At 38.3% G+C, this 17,231-nt stretch overlaps 1 protein-coding gene across 4 annotated transcripts in view; it reads left to right on the forward strand.

Annotated features, from left to right (window-relative positions):
* Window positions 1-17,231, forward strand: part of LOC148114690 (complement factor H-related protein 1-like) — a 41,947-nt gene that overhangs the window by 12,459 nt on the left and 12,257 nt on the right. For 3 of the 4 annotated variants that reach the window (XM_087890072.1, XM_087890071.1, XM_087890073.1), the window contains 4 exons: window positions 96-278; window positions 2,923-3,129; window positions 8,537-8,716; window positions 15,394-15,570. In XM_087890072.1, coding sequence (XP_087746198.1) covers window positions 96-278; window positions 2,923-3,129; window positions 8,537-8,716; window positions 15,394-15,570 — 747 coding nt within the window. The remainder of the gene's footprint in view (window positions 1-95; window positions 279-2,922; window positions 3,130-8,536; window positions 8,717-15,393; window positions 15,571-17,231) is intronic. The other variant, XM_087890074.1, reaches the window with a different exon arrangement.

The raw sequence follows: 17,231 nt of genomic DNA on the forward strand, positions 1-17,231 counted from the left end.
ATTTAAATTATTTAGATCAGTTTAACCTGTTAATTCTTAGAGAAGAAATTCTAAGTTTATTTATTTATTCATCTTCATCCTTTCATATTTGATAGAAAGAGGGCAAAATTGCAGTGGTCCACCAAGAACTGAGAACGGAGACGTTACTACTTTATCTGAGAAGCAGTACAAATCTGGCTCTTCAGTAGAATTCAAATGCCAAAGTTATTATGCCATGGAAGGCCAAAAAAGATCTTTTTGTGATGATGGGACCTGGACAAAAGTACCCATTTGCCTTGGTAAGCGGAAAAGAAAGTCTTCATCTAATTTTCACGAGCATTTCTAATAATTAAGAATAACTGCTTTCTCTCTTTCTCTCATAAAAAGATTTAATTGATGTTTCCTGCAGCAGCTCTCCTTTGGATACGATTTCAATTCTATTAACTGAGGTGAAGTAGCTACTAGATCAGCGGTTCTCATCCTGGGGGTCACGACCCCTTTGGGGGTCGAACGGCCATTTCACAGGGGTCGCCAAAGCCCTCTCTCACCCCCCATGCCTTCACTCACCCTCACCCTCTGCCTCTGTTGGATCGCCCAGTCGCCGTTCGTTTACCCTGCCCACTCCCAATCTATTGCTGCCTCCGGAGTCCCAGCTGATGGCTAGAGGGAAAAAAACTTTAAATTCTTGCCGCAGGGCTTCAAAGAGCTAGCTGCAAAAAGGTAAATTCCTGGAGCAATTTTTTTTCCCCCTAGCTATGCTGAAAAAGTGAAATTGAAAGTAAGGAAGCAGGGTCTTTGCTGCAACGTGACAAAATGAGGCAGAGAGATATTTCTTTTTCTTTTTCCTCACCAAAAAAGGTAGGTGCAAAACTGCAAACAATGGGAAATTTAGGGCAAAAGAGGAGGTTCAAGATTTTAAAACACCAAAGAAAAAAAGCTCTATTTAACTAGGGAATTGTAATAATTGAGATACTATTAATTGTATATTGTGTTGAAAGCAGAAATGGTTAAGTTGTGGTTTGGAGGAATATATGGGGGAAATTATTTGGTTTATTATTATTGGTAAATATAATTAATGGATTTGTAAGAAATTGGATTGCATGGAAATAATTGGAATATTCATGTTCATATTGATTAATATACAAAAAAGATAGTTATATAACTAATTGATTTATATTAAAATGTTGAATTTGTATTAAACAACTGTATTACATAATTACATAATTAACCAATGTGAGGATGGATATAAAAATAGATGACAATGCGAAGGGATATAATGTAGAATAGAAGGGAAAAATTGAATTTGATTAAGATTAGAGATGAGGATGAAGGGTAATATTGGTTTTTTAAAAAAATAGATGAGGAATAAATATGGTAAAAAGCAAATATAGAAATTGTAAATTTAATTGAAATGACTAAACACTGTGTTGGAAGAAATATCCTTCTGGGTTCTGCTCCAAGTGGGGAAACATGGAGACTGCTTGGAAAGATGGTTTAATGGTGGACAGGATCACATGGCTTGAGTTCCTGAACAGAAAAGGGGCAGATACAGTAAATCTTCGGGTTTTTATGCTCTCTCTGGCTTTGCATTTCTTGGGGCCCCGAAAGAGTATCCTGATTGGTTGTCAGACTCCCAGGGGGTGGGGGTCTTAGCTAGCATTGCTGGCTGATGGTCACATGTGCTTCCCAGGTCACATGCTTCCAAGGTCACGTGTGGTGAGTTTCGGTTGCTAGATGGGGTCCATTGTGTTAGTTTCTGTTGCTATTGTGTTGCAAATGTCCTTTGACAAAGGATTGACTTTCTGCCTCTGGCCCATTAACAAAGGGTGGGGGGCAGGAAGGTGGGAGCTGCTTTGTCTGTAAAATATGCTTCTCCATTTCTCATCCAGGGAAATATAATATTCTGCCTTTTTAATATTTCCCAAAATATTTCATTCTTCTAGGAAAGGGGTGGGTGCTAACCTCCTACAACTGTTTAAATTTGTGCACCTGCCAAATACTCTGTTCAAAGAAAATACGTTGTATGTTTGTATGTGTGTTTCTAATTATTGCTATTTATTGCTATTTGTTCTCTTTTATTCTTTAAAGTTTAACAATTCATTCTTTATCTTAATATCTTTATATTTGTTTGGGGTTGGCTTTCTTCCCTTTCATCTTTTTTATTGTACAGCAATCTTTCTCCTCAAACCTACTATCTCTGTCTTTTCTTTCCTTCTTACTTTCTCTTCCCCCCCTTTTCTTCTTCTCCCTACTTCCTCTTTCTTTCTCCTTCTCCACCTCTCTTCCTCTCTTCCTCCCTCTCTTACCCTCACTCCTACTCTAATTTCCCTTCCCTTCCTTCATCCTCTCTATTGCTGTATCCTTTTATGCATATGGACTACTCAAAGGCTGAAAAAGTTATTTTTGACTGGTCCTCGCACTTTTGACCAGTCCTTGAATTTACGACTGTCCTCACATTTTACGTTTTTTTGCCGTATCTTATACCATGTTGAAGAGAAGCAGTTGTGAAATGAGTGATATGGTTGTTAAGAATGCTGCACAGGCATAAATGTGAGGATGGTCATAAGTGTGAGGACCAGTCAAAAGTCCGAGTACTTGTCAGAAATGACTTTTTTCAGCCCTCTGAGTAGTCCCTATACACATAGCCACGGTCACCCGGTCACATGACCAGCTAGCCACGCCCACCCAGTCACATGACCTCCAAGCCACGCCCGCAAAATAAGCCACACCCACAGAACTGTTAGTAAAAAAGTTTAGAACCCACCCCTGGTTGGGGGTCACCACAACATGAGGAAATGTATTAAAGGGTCGCGGCATTAGGAGGGTTGAGAACCACTGCACTAGATGAAAGCTAAATCTAGGTAAATCTTGCAATAAGATAATATGGTGCATTTCGATCCCGACAGCCTTCTCAAATAGGATTTGCTTTCTTTTTCACCTCAGATCCCTGTGTGATCTCCAGGACTGAATTGGAAAGCCAGAAGATAGAAGTTAAAGATGGAATAGAGGTGCCTGACAATATATTTGTTCAACGTGGTCTTTCCATTGAGCTGACCTGTAGAACAGGATATGTCCTGGAAGCAAATTCTTCCCAATCAACTTTTGTAATCCAGTGTGATGGGACACCATCCATGATTCCTAAATGCAAAGGTGACTCAAAAAGTTTAATTTTACAATTTTGCTATCACCAATCCAGGGCCAGTTTGAGTCTATTTATGATTAGAGCTAAAATAAGCTGCAATTATTTATGTGTTTTACTGGTAATTCTAATCCCAACTTGAAGCATTCCCGGCTGGGCTGCACTTTTCTATTCTGAAAAGGCTCATTGGAAATTCTTGGGATGTAATTGAAATAGGACAATCTGAAAAGTTTCAGATTGCTGAAGAGGAGTGGTGCAATGAAAGACACATCCATTGGTGGTTTAATGGCCAAGTTAGTGCAAAAACTGCACTCTTCAGATGCTCCCCCAAAGGTCTGCTGTATCATCAATGTAGGGGTAATCTGCATCAGTGGTGGGTTTCTACTGGTTCACCCCGGTTCCACCCACCCACCCACCCAGACGTCATCACGGATGATCTGTGCATGCGCAGAAGTGCCGCGCGTGAACGAAACAAGTTCACAGTTCTGAACCAGTAGCGAAGGTAAGTGAAAACCACTACTGAGCTGCATGGCAATATTTTTATATCATTAAAAGATACAGTAATTGCTTTTGCTGATAATAGACTCCATAGCTGAGCTATTGTTTCCATTTTTAAAGAATAAAAATATAAACTATTACCATACCAAAATCTAAATATCAATACCAATAGAAATTCAAACTCCATTTCTAACAAGACTATAGGGAATTCTTTAATTAGTGGGGAAGAATATTGCTGTGCTTTTAATTTTAGCACTAGCAGATTAGGGGATGTCTAGTGAAAGACAGCTCACAATTTTAGTGGCCCAACCTCTCCCAGAACCAGTTGTTCCACCACAGGCATTAGAAGAACTTCATGGAGAAGTTTCTTTGTTTATTCATGCATGCTATTTCTGTACCATGTTGATTCTTATGGATTCTAGGCAGTTTACAGATATTAAAATAGCAATAAAATAATCAAAAATTTTAAATCCAATAACATAATGATTAAGAATAAATCATAAGAAAAATGCACACACGTAGACATAAATCTGTGTGGTCCTACACTCACTACTAGCCTCAAGAAAACCAGGAGAGTGACTGCCGTTCTCTATTTAGGGCAGCTGTTCCTAAGGAGGGGAGCTGCAAGGAGAAGATGTGATATCACCCCCTGACTAACCTGAAAGCTGGGAACTCTTGCCATCCAGGTTAAACAAACCCTGGTTATCTGGAAAACTCAATGTCATAGATGCCCAAACTCAAGCTATAAGCAACTAATCATGACCAGCCCCTTGATAGTATTCAGAGGCACATTGGTAGCCACTGCAACTTTTGTAGCAATGATGTAATGTAGCAGATCTAAGAGTATATATTGAGCGTACAGGTATTGAATTCTAGACCAGTTGATGTTTTGATGGTATCCCTGGGGCAATGCCAGGAGGAGCTAATTAATTGTTTAATTACATGCCAAGAAGGCGGTATCCACTCTCAGAAATCACATAGATTGATAGTCTCCAGGGAATTTGTCCCACTCTATCCTTCAGGTCTTCCAGCAATGCATCCATCATCACCCTAATTGTCCATCTTTATTTTTGTTGGTGATCCACTGAGAGTTATCATGATGGATAGATGACTGCTCCTAATTCTGAGCAGAATTTGAACAGAATGGGAAAAGGAACAAGCCCTGCAAGCTCCATCGCAAAGCATTTGAAGGCCTGATTTTTTCCCCTGTTATTGTTAACTGAAACTGTAGCTTCAGGCAGGAGTAGAACCACTACAATGTGGAACCCCTAATTTGCAATCTTTGCAGGTGGTTGAAAACACTACTGGGATTGACCGTGGGACTGAATAGCAAGAAAAGAGATATCAAATTGTAGCTTTATATTTCAATTCAAAGCCAAAGTGAAGGGGAAGAATAATTATAGCAACTTGGCGGTTTGCTTCTTGCCGCCGCTAGACGATCCCTTGGGATCGCCGCCCCATTGCCTGTAAAGAGCCGCCTTTACAACTGAAAGGCGGCTCAAAAAAACTCCATTTCCATGTGGAAATGGAGATAGAGCTGGCAGGGGCAGGTAGAGCTCTCTGCCTAGCCCTAAAAGTTTTTTTTTTACTTTTGGGGACGAAGCAGATGATGCTCCCTATTTCCCTTGCTGTCGCTCCGGGCTTTGGGAGACCTCTGCTTATGCAGAGCTAGGCGACAAGATCAAGCCTACAAAACTAACAGAACAATTAAAAAGGATATGAGCTGGACCTGTGACCCTGAATCGCAAGTATTTCATCTATTTTATAACAATGATTGAAGAAGGAAATGGAAAAGGAGAAAAGGAATTTTTAAAAATGTCGACTGCCGAGGCTTGAGAAGGGGCTGAAAGGGAGAGTCCTTCCGTTCTCTATTAAAATACAAAGTAGCGGAATAAATACTTCTGGCTACAATTGAAGAAGCTCTACTTTTGTGTTTTGTTTTTCCTGGAGATCTGATATTGATCTTGGTTGGAAAGAAGTTTTTTTTTTCTTCTCTGCCTCTCTTTTCTTTTTTTTAAAATAGTTTGTCTGTGTGGAAATATGGCATTAAAGCTTGCAAAGACGGACAAACAAGCAGGGGGGGGATTCCCCCATTAATAAATTACGTGAACAAGTTCTAAATCTCCAGTCTCAGAAAACTGATTTTAATATAATTGAATTTCTCTTGGAGGAGATTGTAAGAAGGGATGAGATTGTGAATCAGAACTTTAAAAAATTTAAGCAGGAAATTAAGGAATTAGTGCAATCAAAGTTTGATATTTTGGACCAAAAGATCATAAAAGTGGCTAATGGTTTTGCAGAATTTATGATCAAGTTGGATGCAAATACTAACTTATTAGAGTCTAAAGTGGAAGAAATTGAGGACAATTTGGATAATAGAATACAAAAAATTGAAAATGATTTGACAAACACTCAAGAAAATAGCTCAGAAGAAAATCCTAAAATGGAGGCTGATCAAAAGACTTGTAATGCAGAAAACATACAACAACGGATTGAAAGAGAAGTTTTAATGATGCAATATAATTTTACTGAATATGCAATTAGACTCAGAGGACTGCAGGAAAATGACAGAGATGATTTAAGGAAAATATCTTCTGAAATTCTGGCTGGGATTTTAAAGGTTCAACCTGAGGAAGTATTTTGTAGGATTGACAGAGTTTATAGAATAAATTCCTGGATTGCAAAGCAAAGGCAATTGCCTAGAGATGTGGTGATTTATTTTACAGATAAAGATATAAGAAATAATATTGTGCAAAATTCTTTCAATTCTACTTTGCAATTGTTTGGAAGAAAGATTTGGATTTACAAAGAGCTCCCGCCTAAGATGTTATTGGAAAGGAAGAAATTTGGTTTTCTGGTGACTGAGCTAAAAAAAAGAAAAATTCTATTCAGGTGGGACGCTCCAGTTGGTATAATATTGAGATATCAAGGAGAAAGATACCAACTAAATACTGTTGAAAAAGTGGAAGAATTTTATCAAAAAATCTTGAAAATGAATTTAACATCTTTAGGCACAATACAGGATAAGCAGAAGGAATTGGAAATAAAGGCAAAACATCGAATTATAGAGGCTGCTGTGGATAAATTGCTTTTGGATTCTTCAGACACCTCAGCTGGACTATCTACAAATACGAGAGAAGTGGCATCGGACTCCAACGTGATGATTCATCAAGTCATAGACAAGTATGGAAACCAATTAGCTGATACACAATTGATAAAAAAGAAATATGAGACACAAAGGCAAAACCAGCAAGATCAAGTTATAAAGCAGAATGAAAACCGACCAGTTGATATACAATTTGCAGAAAGGAAACCAGGATGGAGATTAAACCCACAAAAAGAAAAGAAAAAAAGAAATAGGTCTCATAAAAATAGAAATTTCTAAATTAAGCAACAGTGAAGCCAGTTATTTTAAAAAATGAATGAATATGTGAAAAGACAGTGGAGGCGAAGTATTGGTTAATATGATCCTGAGGACAGTGACAGACCTCTGCAATGCCGTAATTTTGGGATGTGAAAAGAGCCTTAAACTGTTGGATTTGAATTATCTATTTTGGATTTCTTTCTTTTATCGATAAATATATTATAATTATCTTGAGCTATAAGGCAAGAGAGCTACGCTGGGGCATGCAGAAGATCTGGTTGTTACCCATTAGGATGATGGGAATTAATAATCCTGATGAAAGCCACAATTACAACTATATGGAATATAATCATAATGTCACTCGGGTGGTTGTTTTTTTTCTTTTATATATAAATGAGGATATTCATTACTGATGGGGGCAGATGATGACTGAAGATTTTGAACAAACTGTTGCACCAGGATGCTATGTTACCCTATTATGGATGATGGACTCAACAATCCAGTGGAAAGACATCAAAGAAGATATTATATGGATTATAAATTTAAAGTCATTGACTTTTTTTTTTATATAATGGAATATATATATATATATATATTTATATAATGGAAAATATATATATATTTAGCAAAGTGGGCAGTGGATTAAAGATATTAAGAATTGTTGTGCATGGCAACTTTGTATGAAGTGGGTGGAAGTAGGTTAGTTTATTGATTGTTTAGTCTAAGAAAAGGGATGTTTAAGTGATATATTTAGGGGAGTGGAGCAAATGGATAGAGTTGAATAAATGTTAAATTAGGACTTATGGGGTAGGCTGCTTAGAAATGTTATATTAATATACATAAAAGACTAAATGTTAAAGTAGGATTTATTATATAGTTTTAAAGTGGAAGGTTGTTTTGAAATGTTGTATTAATATATAGATATAAGTATGGAGGAGGAGAAAAAGGGCAGATTATTGCTAAATTGGGAGTTACAATAATATTATAAGTTATAAATTAGAAGTTATACAATGTTACAGTAGAATGTTATTTTGAAATGTATGGTAAAAGGGGGAAGTAACAATATTAATAATATTATTAGTAAGTAAGGGTCAGTATTTAGAGGAGGGAGTAAGGGGATGGTAAAATATTATATAATCTGTTATGAATTGGGTTTTTGTTGTGAAGAAGTCACAGGGGGGATGGGTGGTGAGGGGGGGTTAGGGTGGAGGGGGGGAGAAAAATGGGGGAAAATTTGTATTCAAAAACTTTTTCAATAAAAAAAAAATTATAGCAACTTGCTAAATTTATTTACAATCTTCCAAATAAATAGTAGCCAAGGGCCACTAAAACTATTTTAAATCAAGTAGTCACACTACATTTTAGATACTAATTTGCAGTTTTAAATTAGTTAATGCCCATCAGTATGCATGACTGCTAATGAAAATGGTCTCATTGGATATTTTAAAAATAATAATGATATTGGGGTTTTTTTTTGATAATAGAAAGCAATGCCCATAATCTGATATGAGTGCATATTTCTTTTTTCAATATAAGATATGATTTATTTTCTTTAGAAATTACATGCAATTCTCCAAGAATATCAAATGGTTCTTTCCGACCTCAAAGAACTTTATACCATGATGGGGATCTAATTCGAATTCTGTGTGACAGTGGATTTACTTTTGAACCTGATAATGGAGAAAAGGTAATTGAGTGCACGAGAAACGGATGGTCACCTTCACCAAAATGTGTCAGTAAGTAGAACTTCCATGTATTGCTAAGACTTAAAGAAGGGCTAAGATATTTAACTCTGTGGAAGTGTACTTTTTAACATTATTTCATATAATTTTCCAATTATTTTTGCCCAAGGGATTTATCTCACCCAGAACATTTTGGTAGATTTTACACTTTTATTTATTTATTTGTCAAGCACATATTAGATAGCATATATAAGTATAAACCTGATTATGAATACATGAAATGGATATAAATAAAAGTGGGCATTAGGACAGGGTGGGTAGGCACGTTAGTGCGCTTATGCATGCCTCTTACAAACCTCTTAGGAATGGGGTGAGGTCAACAGTAGACGGTCTAAGGTTAAAGTTTTGGGGGTGTGGGGATGAAACCACAGAGTCAGGTAGTGCATTCCAGGAATTGACCACTCTGCTGCTGAAGTCGTATTTTCTGCAATTGAGTTTGGAGGGATTTACTTTAAGTTTGTATCTGTTGTGTGCTCATGTATTGTGGTTGAAGCTGAAGTAGTCATTGATACAATATCATTTCATTCACCTTAAAAAGATTCTTTCTTTTGAAATACATGTGGGATGTATGCAAGAAACGTGTTTCAACAAAATGTGGATCAGTGTTTATTAACTGCATGAAAATGGTGGGAGTCCCTTGGCATCACCCAGAATTGGTAGCATCCTAGGGGACAATTGAACACTGTCATTTGTCTCCCTCTTAATCCTCACTTGGTAGTATGCCTCCCTCAAGTCCAGTTTAGTGAAGATTTTCCCCCTTGCTAAATAACCTACCATGTTTTCCCAAAAATAAGACTCTGTCTTATTTTCTTTTCGGTCGCAAAATAACCACCAAGTTTTATTTTCAGGAGATGTTTCACCCCCTTTCCTTAGGACCATTGCAGTCACGCTTCCCAGACTCTGACACCTGTCACACCACTGTAAGATGCCACAAGGCTCATAATGCCGCTGCTGCCACTTATGGCAGGATGTCACATGGCTCATCATGCTGGTTCTTCCGCTCACGGCAGAAGGCTGCGTGGTGTGTTGTGTTGTTGTGTGCATGACCATAATGAGACTCATGGAATTCTGCCATGAGCAGCAGCACCAGCAGGACGACCAGCAAGCAGCTGCAGAAGAAGTTGGACAGTGGCATGACAGGTGTCAGGGCATCGGAAACCTGGTTGCAATGGTACTAAAGTAAGTGGTTATGGAGTGCATGGAGAAGCTCCACCCCCCCACCCCTGCCGTAGCTTGATTTTTACTCCTACGCCTTGCTCTACCTCATACAACCAGATAGTAGGTGTTGCTTAACTAGGGTTTATTTTTAGGATTTGACTTATATTAGGCATAGATGTGAAAATCGGGCTGGGGCTTGTTTTCAGGGAAGGTTGTATTTTCAGGGACACATGTCTCTGAAAATTAGGGGGAGACACATAAGCAGTTCAGCCCCTTGTAATCTACGTGAAACCTAAGGGACCCTTCTTTCTCTTCCTTGAAGAGTAGCGGGGCAGCCATTCTTGATTTCACTTCATTCACTGGCTGAATGAACCCCCATTCCAGCTTCTTATCTATAAATGCTTGAAACACATCTATCTCTTTGGGGGTCATCAAGTACATCTTTGGCTTGGGCAGTTTAGCTCCCGGTATGACCTCTATGCATAGTCAGTGGGTTGATGAGGTGGGAGCAAATCTGACTCTATCTCACTAAAAACCTCAGCCAAGTCACAATATTCTGCCATAATTAGCAGTTCTTACCCATCTCCTCTTCTTAGTGTATTCGCAGGTTCTGCTTTTCCTTTCCTAACTTCAGGTGCAGGGCTGGTCCTCTGCACTTTCCATGGCACTTGCCAATTAGAAGCTTTTTTCTGCATCCCCTGCCTATCTTTGTCCCAATCCACAGAAGGGTTCCACTTTTGCCACCATGCCAGGCCTAGGACCACGGCCTCAGTCACAGCCAGGGATTAAAATAAATTAAATAGTCTCCACGTAGTTCCCTGCCTTGAACTTCACTGGCTCAGTTAGGCAGGTAGCTGGCACACCACCTGTTATAGATTTCTCCAATTGGGAAAATATTATGGGTCACTTCAGCTCCCTCAGTCTCAGTCCAAGTCTCTACACCACCTGGGGGCTGACCACACACCTGGGTCAAATCACACCTGACCAACTCACCATGGGGCAAATCTCTGCAGGGCAAGAATCACACTAACATCAAACAAATGGTGGAATAGAATAATTAAAGAAAGGATGCAAATGGAGGGACAAAATGAAATGTGAATGACAAAAATTAAAATTATTTTTAAAATTATTTTAAATAATTAAATTGAATTGTTGAATTATCCTGCAGCAAGTTGGCCATGGTGAGTTTGCTGCATCATTTTATTTTTTATTTTTATTTTATTTATTTTGTCAAGCACATATTAGATAACAGATATAGATATAAACATGGTTACTAATACATGAAATGGTTACAAATAAAAGGGGGACATTAGGACAGGGACGGTAGGCACATTGGTGCGCTTATGCAGGCCCCTTTTGTTGTCCCGTTCTGTAGATAAAGAGCTACTCCTTTTCCTCCAACAGCTTCCCAATCTCACAGAATAATAAAAGTGCTGGATAAAGTCATTTCCTTCCTCACAAATTCCTCTCTTGTTACCTCTCTAAGCTCTGACAGCCTTGTGTGACTGGTAGGTTTGGCAGAAGAATTGGGAGCTTTATATTAGGGTTCATTGGAATTCAGTAGAACAAGAAAATAAAGAATGTCATGATTATGAACAGAACAGAACAGAACATCAATTGATTAGTCTTGTGACCTTATCAATAAGATAAAAGAAAAATAAAACACATAATCTGGTTCCAGGATAAAATAGATTCCCTCTGTGTGTAAAGGGAAGTTCTCAAATGTGTTTAAAAAAAGGCTTCATTTTGAACAGCATGTTGGCAACAGTAGGATATTTGAAAAAAAGAAAAGAAAAGAAAAGAGGGATGCGTTTAGAGTTTCTCCTGGATGGGAGCCATTTGATCTTTTTCAAATCAATCAATTGCCTTTTGCAGTATAGAATTTGATTGAGAAATGACTGCATTTCTGGATGCCCATTCTCATCTATCTTGGTATTCTTTGATTGCCTTTGAGGTAGTCCAGGTCAGGAAACTAACTCCACCAATTTGACTGGATCTTTATTGATATAGGCCATTGATGGCTAACCATTTTGCCATCGCGTGCCGCGGGGGCGGGGGGCGGGGGAGGTTCACACCCGCACGTGTCCTCACCCATAATTCTATGTGCCCCACCCTGCGCATGCACACAGAAGCCACTCTTCCACCCCCGCTTCTGGCACGCGATGGCCCGGTAGGCCCGTTTTCTTTCTCACCTGGCTCCAGATCCTCTCTATGCATCTGGGGAGGGCGAAAACAGCCTTCTCCACCCCCTCAGAGATCAAATGACTCTTTACATTGTGTTGGGCAAAGAAGGCTAGACTAAAATAACCAATGGAAGCATTATTTGAACTGATCAACATGTGAACAATGTTGTGACTTTAGCTGGCCTAATGTTGATAATATATTTTGTCATAATTTATTTTTGGCCTATATTCTATCTCTCTTGAATCACTTCAGAAAATTGAAGTCTTGTGTCCTCTATCCATTTAAATGCAATGTGTCCCACACCCCCTATAGTTGAAAATGCTGAAATTATTGAAGATACAATGAAGAAGTACCTGAATGGCGAGAAAATAAATTATCAGTGTAATGATGGTTTTGATATGCATGGATCAGCTGCTGTAACATGTAGACAAAATAACTGGTCACACTTGCCAAGATGTGTAGGTAGGAATGTATGGTCTATATATATTTTTTTTAAAAAATCAGAAATTAAATATTATTAATCTGAACCATTCATCCAAGATGAGCTGATCCTGTGTTGTTGCTCTTAATTTTCCTGTTTGACAAATAGATAAGCCTGTGGACATTTTGATACACTCATAATTTTTCCACCCATCCCCAATTGCCCAACTTCCAACCCACAGTCCAGCATTCCCCCTCAGGTGGCCTGCAAAAAGGAGCAAAATATAGCCTTTAACTAGTCAGGAAAAAAAAATAAGTTACAACTTAATTGCAGGACTATTCTTCAGAATAATTAGAAAGGATGGGGAGACACTTGCCAATGGTAACTGGTATCTTGAGCTCTAGAGGGTAGAGACACTGAGAGCTGGGAGACAGGATGACGCTGAACTTCCTCCAATTTGAAATGTTTTCTTTTTTGTTCAAGAAGAAATGCAGCTCAATACCCTTGGTAATATTTCCTCTGCTTCAGCATTTCCTAATCGGAGGTGGGAGTGTCAGTCTAGATATCCAGTCTATGTGAGGTCATGGAAACCCAGCATGAGGGACAGATTTTAGATTAGTACAATATTTGTGTCTGGAAATATCACCTGTGGTTGACTTGCCTACCTTGAATGATCAAGTTTGACTGCATATTTATTTTTTCTCCGCTTCTACCCCATCACAATCTAGAGACTGTTAGCTGCTTATATAGAGTATAAAAACCAAATATAACATCCTCAGTATAATCAACTGTAAAAATAGTAAAGCAACAGAACGGACTAAGCAACCTTTATATTAATCTGTTCTCTCTCATCCAGATCTGATGGTTTCCAAACATCAGCAAAGGATATTGAGACTATCTTCCTCACTGCCTAGAGTAGAGGATCACATTTATTTATTTATTTATTTGTTTTATGTATTTATTTATTTTGTAAAGCATATATAAAATAACAGATACAAGTATAAACATGATTATGAATACATGAAATGGATAAGAATAAATGGGGACATTAGGACAGGGATGGTAGGCACATTGGTGCGCTTATGCACGCCCCTTACAGACCTCTTAGGAATGGGGTGAGGTCAACAGTAGACAGTCTACTTGCATCCATTGCTTTGATATCAATTGCTTTGATATCCAGCTTCATGACAGACTGATTGGAAGGGAAAAGGCCAGAATAGTTCATCATGCAGGGGTTCACTAGATAGCTTCTTTTCTGCATGTAGTTCATAGAAGGATTTAAATTTCTTGCAGGATAATCTAGTTATTTATTTATTTACACAAACACAACACTGCCATTAATCTGTGGCTGATCAGATATCATGACAGTATTGATTGAAAGCACCCGGTTTCATTTCTTCAAGAGCAGTAGAAACAGGTGCTGTAGGAGGAAGAGGAGCTTCCTCTGTCTGTAGCCTCACACTCTCCTCACCTCAAAGGGAAGCACTCTCAAGCTTGTAGCATTACCCTTGTATTTTCTGTGCTATAGGATGTGAGTTGACAGTTTTGGTATCATCATCATCATCATCATCATCATCATCATCATCATCATCATCATCATCATCACAACAACTTTATTGTCATTGTACGTGTATACACAGTATACCCATACAACGAAATTCACTTAACACCCAAAGACCATGTCCAACACACATAATAATCTCCAAACACACTCCCACCCACCACAATTCCCCATCCCTAAACCACCCAAATATCCACACAACGGACCAAGTAATGTTGTCCAACAGCTCACTGATGGTGGCCCTTTAGTTCATTGTTGAGTGCAATTATAGCTCTGGGATTAAAAACTATTCAGAAGACGTGTGGTCTGAGTTTTAATTGTACTATATCTTCTGTCAGAAGGCAACAGTCCAAAAAGATTGTAAGCAGGATGGGAAGAGTCTCTGAGAATGTTATGCAACTTCCTCAAACAGCAAGATTCAAAGATGTAATCCAGGGCTGGTAGCTGCAGCCCAATGATATTCTGGGCAATTTTAATGATTCTCTGTAGAGCTTTTTTGTCCGCTACAGAGCTGCTCCCATACCATGCAAGAATATCGTATGTCAGGACACTCTCAATGGTGCTGCGATAGTAGGACAGAAGTAGATGCTGAGATAGATTTATCTTCCTGAGCATTTTTAGGAAGTACAGCCTCTTCGGTGTCTTCTTCACAAGCTTGTTAACATTCATAGTCCATGAGAGGTCCTTCGAGATATAAGTGCCCAGAAATTTAAAATTGCCATCCCTCTCTACCTCCTCACCATTTATGTACAATGGTAAATGTACATCTCTCTTCCTCCTGAAGTCAATTATAAGTTCTTTAGTTTTTTTGGTGTTAAGTGTAAGATTATTTTCTTTATACCACAATGTCAGCCCTTGTATTTCCTTTCTGTAAACAGACTCATTGTTCTTATTAATGAGCCCCACCACTGTTGTGTCATCCATAAATTTAATAATTGTGTTGGTGTTATACAATGGGGTGCAGTCATGTATGTACAAGGAATAAAGGAAAGGGCTTAGCACACAATCCTGGGGGGCTCCTGTGCTTAGTATCAGAGTAGAGGAATGGTGAGATCCCATCCTTACTGACTGTGGCCTATCTGTCAGAAAATCCTTTATCCACAAACAAATCCTCTGATTTATACCCAAATTGGACATTTTAAGAAACAATCTGTTGGGTAAAATGGTGTTAAAGGCAGAGCTATAATCCACAAATAACAGCCTCGCATATGTCTCCTGTTGTTCCAAATGATTCAGTACAGTATGGACAACAATAGACTTAGAAGCGGGAGCATGTTTTCAGATATTTGCTTTGGGAAAACCAAGTGCATTTTATTTGAACGGGACAATTTTTTATTTAAATTTTAGATGTAAGATGTTCTTCTCCCCATCGAATTCAAAATGGTCAGATTATTGGTGAAAGAAAGGCAAAGTATTTGCCCCGGGAGAAGGTGCAGTATCGATGCTACACAGGTTATGCTCTTCTTGGATCTCCTTTCATTACATGTTCGAAGAATGGTTGGACAGAAACACCACGTTGTACAGGTAATTATGTGCAGATCTTCACTATGTAGAAATGAAGACAGAATTGGAAATGAATTTGCTTTTACTTCACTGTCTCTTTCATGTTATTTTGAAAAGGTTCTATCAGGCTTTTTCAATATTTTATTGCTAGAATTATAAAATTTAATGTCCCTGTTGAACTGTGAAAGTACAATATATTTTCATTAACATTGTCCTTCTACAAAAATTTGAATTTCTACTTACATAAATCTATTCAGTTCATTTCATAGCTAGAAGTCTTTTCTCATTTGAAAGAGTATGTGACTTTTGGAGCACAAACATGGATTTCTATTTCAAAATTAGCCTCTCCTTCTCAGTCCTATGATGTCATAGAACATAAAACTGGTTGTTATTTTAAAAATCTCATATATATTACATATATTACTTATGTTAACTTCTCCATCTGTTTTCACACCTATAGTCATCATTCTACCAAGATATGTAGATTGACCCATTTGCTTAATTTCTCCGTTTATTAAAAATTTTGTATTCTCTTTTCCCTTTCAAATTTAATCATTTGAGGGTTTCCTACATTGCTCCTCATTACACCATTCACATGACCAACATTCACTCAAATCATTTACATTCTCAGCCAACATAGTGACTTCACCCATAAATAAAATTATGTTCACATTCATGTCCCCAACCAATGCAAGCCTCCTTATAAGCACTTATTATACTTTTATAAAGGAATATATAATAATTACGCAACACTGTGTGTGTGTCTCACATATCCATGTCTAACGTCCTGCTTAGTTAAGTGCTCCCTTGATTGTCATGCTTTCTTTCTTTCTAATACCTCTATTATCATATTCAGCAACCAACTTTCAACTCTACACAAAATCTTCCATAATTTCAAGCCAATTTTCCATTAATTTAGGACTTCCTGTTTGCTGCTGGCCGCCGCCAGACGTTCCTTTGGGATCGTCAGCTTCCACTGCCTGTCAGAGCCGCCTTCACAACGGAACGGCGGCTCGAAAAAACTCCGTTCCCATGAGGAAACGGAGATAGAGCCGGCAGGGATGGGTAGAACTCTCTGCAGAGTCCCAAAAGTTTTTCTTTTACTTTTGGGATGGAGCGGATGAGATGCCCCATATCCCCAGCCGCTGCTCCGGGCTTTGGGAGACCTCTGCTAATGCAGAGCCAGGCGTCAAAAGCAAGCCTGCGAATTTGACAGATTACTCAAAGAAAATGTGAGCTGGACCTGTAATACTGAAGCGCAAGTATTTTACTTATCTTTTAAAAATTACTTAAGAGAATAGAGGAAGAGAAAGAGGAAAAAAGTTTCTTTTTAAAATGGCGTCTGCCGCGGCTGGAGAAGAGTTTGAGAGGGAAAGTTCTTCCGTTTTTTATTATTACAATGTAGCGGAATAAATACCACTGGCTACATTTGTAGATAAAACTCCGCTCCTGTTTTTGTTTTTCTCTTTTTCCCTTGTTGCTGGCTCGAAGTCTTTTGTCTTGTTTTTTTTTTTTTCTTCTAACAAAGCCTGCTTAGGCGGAAACATGGCACTGAGGCTTGTGAAGTCAGACAAGCAAATAGGTGGGGGGGATTCCCCCACTAAGAATTTAAAGGAACAAGTTTTAACTCTTCAGTCCCAGAAACCTGATTTTAATATAATAGAATTTCTCTTAGAGGAGAT

This window comes from Pantherophis guttatus, chromosome 3, assembly GCF_059756535.1.
Source record: "Pantherophis guttatus breed Tessera chromosome 3, ASM5975653v1, whole genome shotgun sequence".
Lineage (NCBI taxonomy): Eukaryota > Metazoa > Chordata > Lepidosauria > Squamata > Colubridae > Pantherophis > Pantherophis guttatus.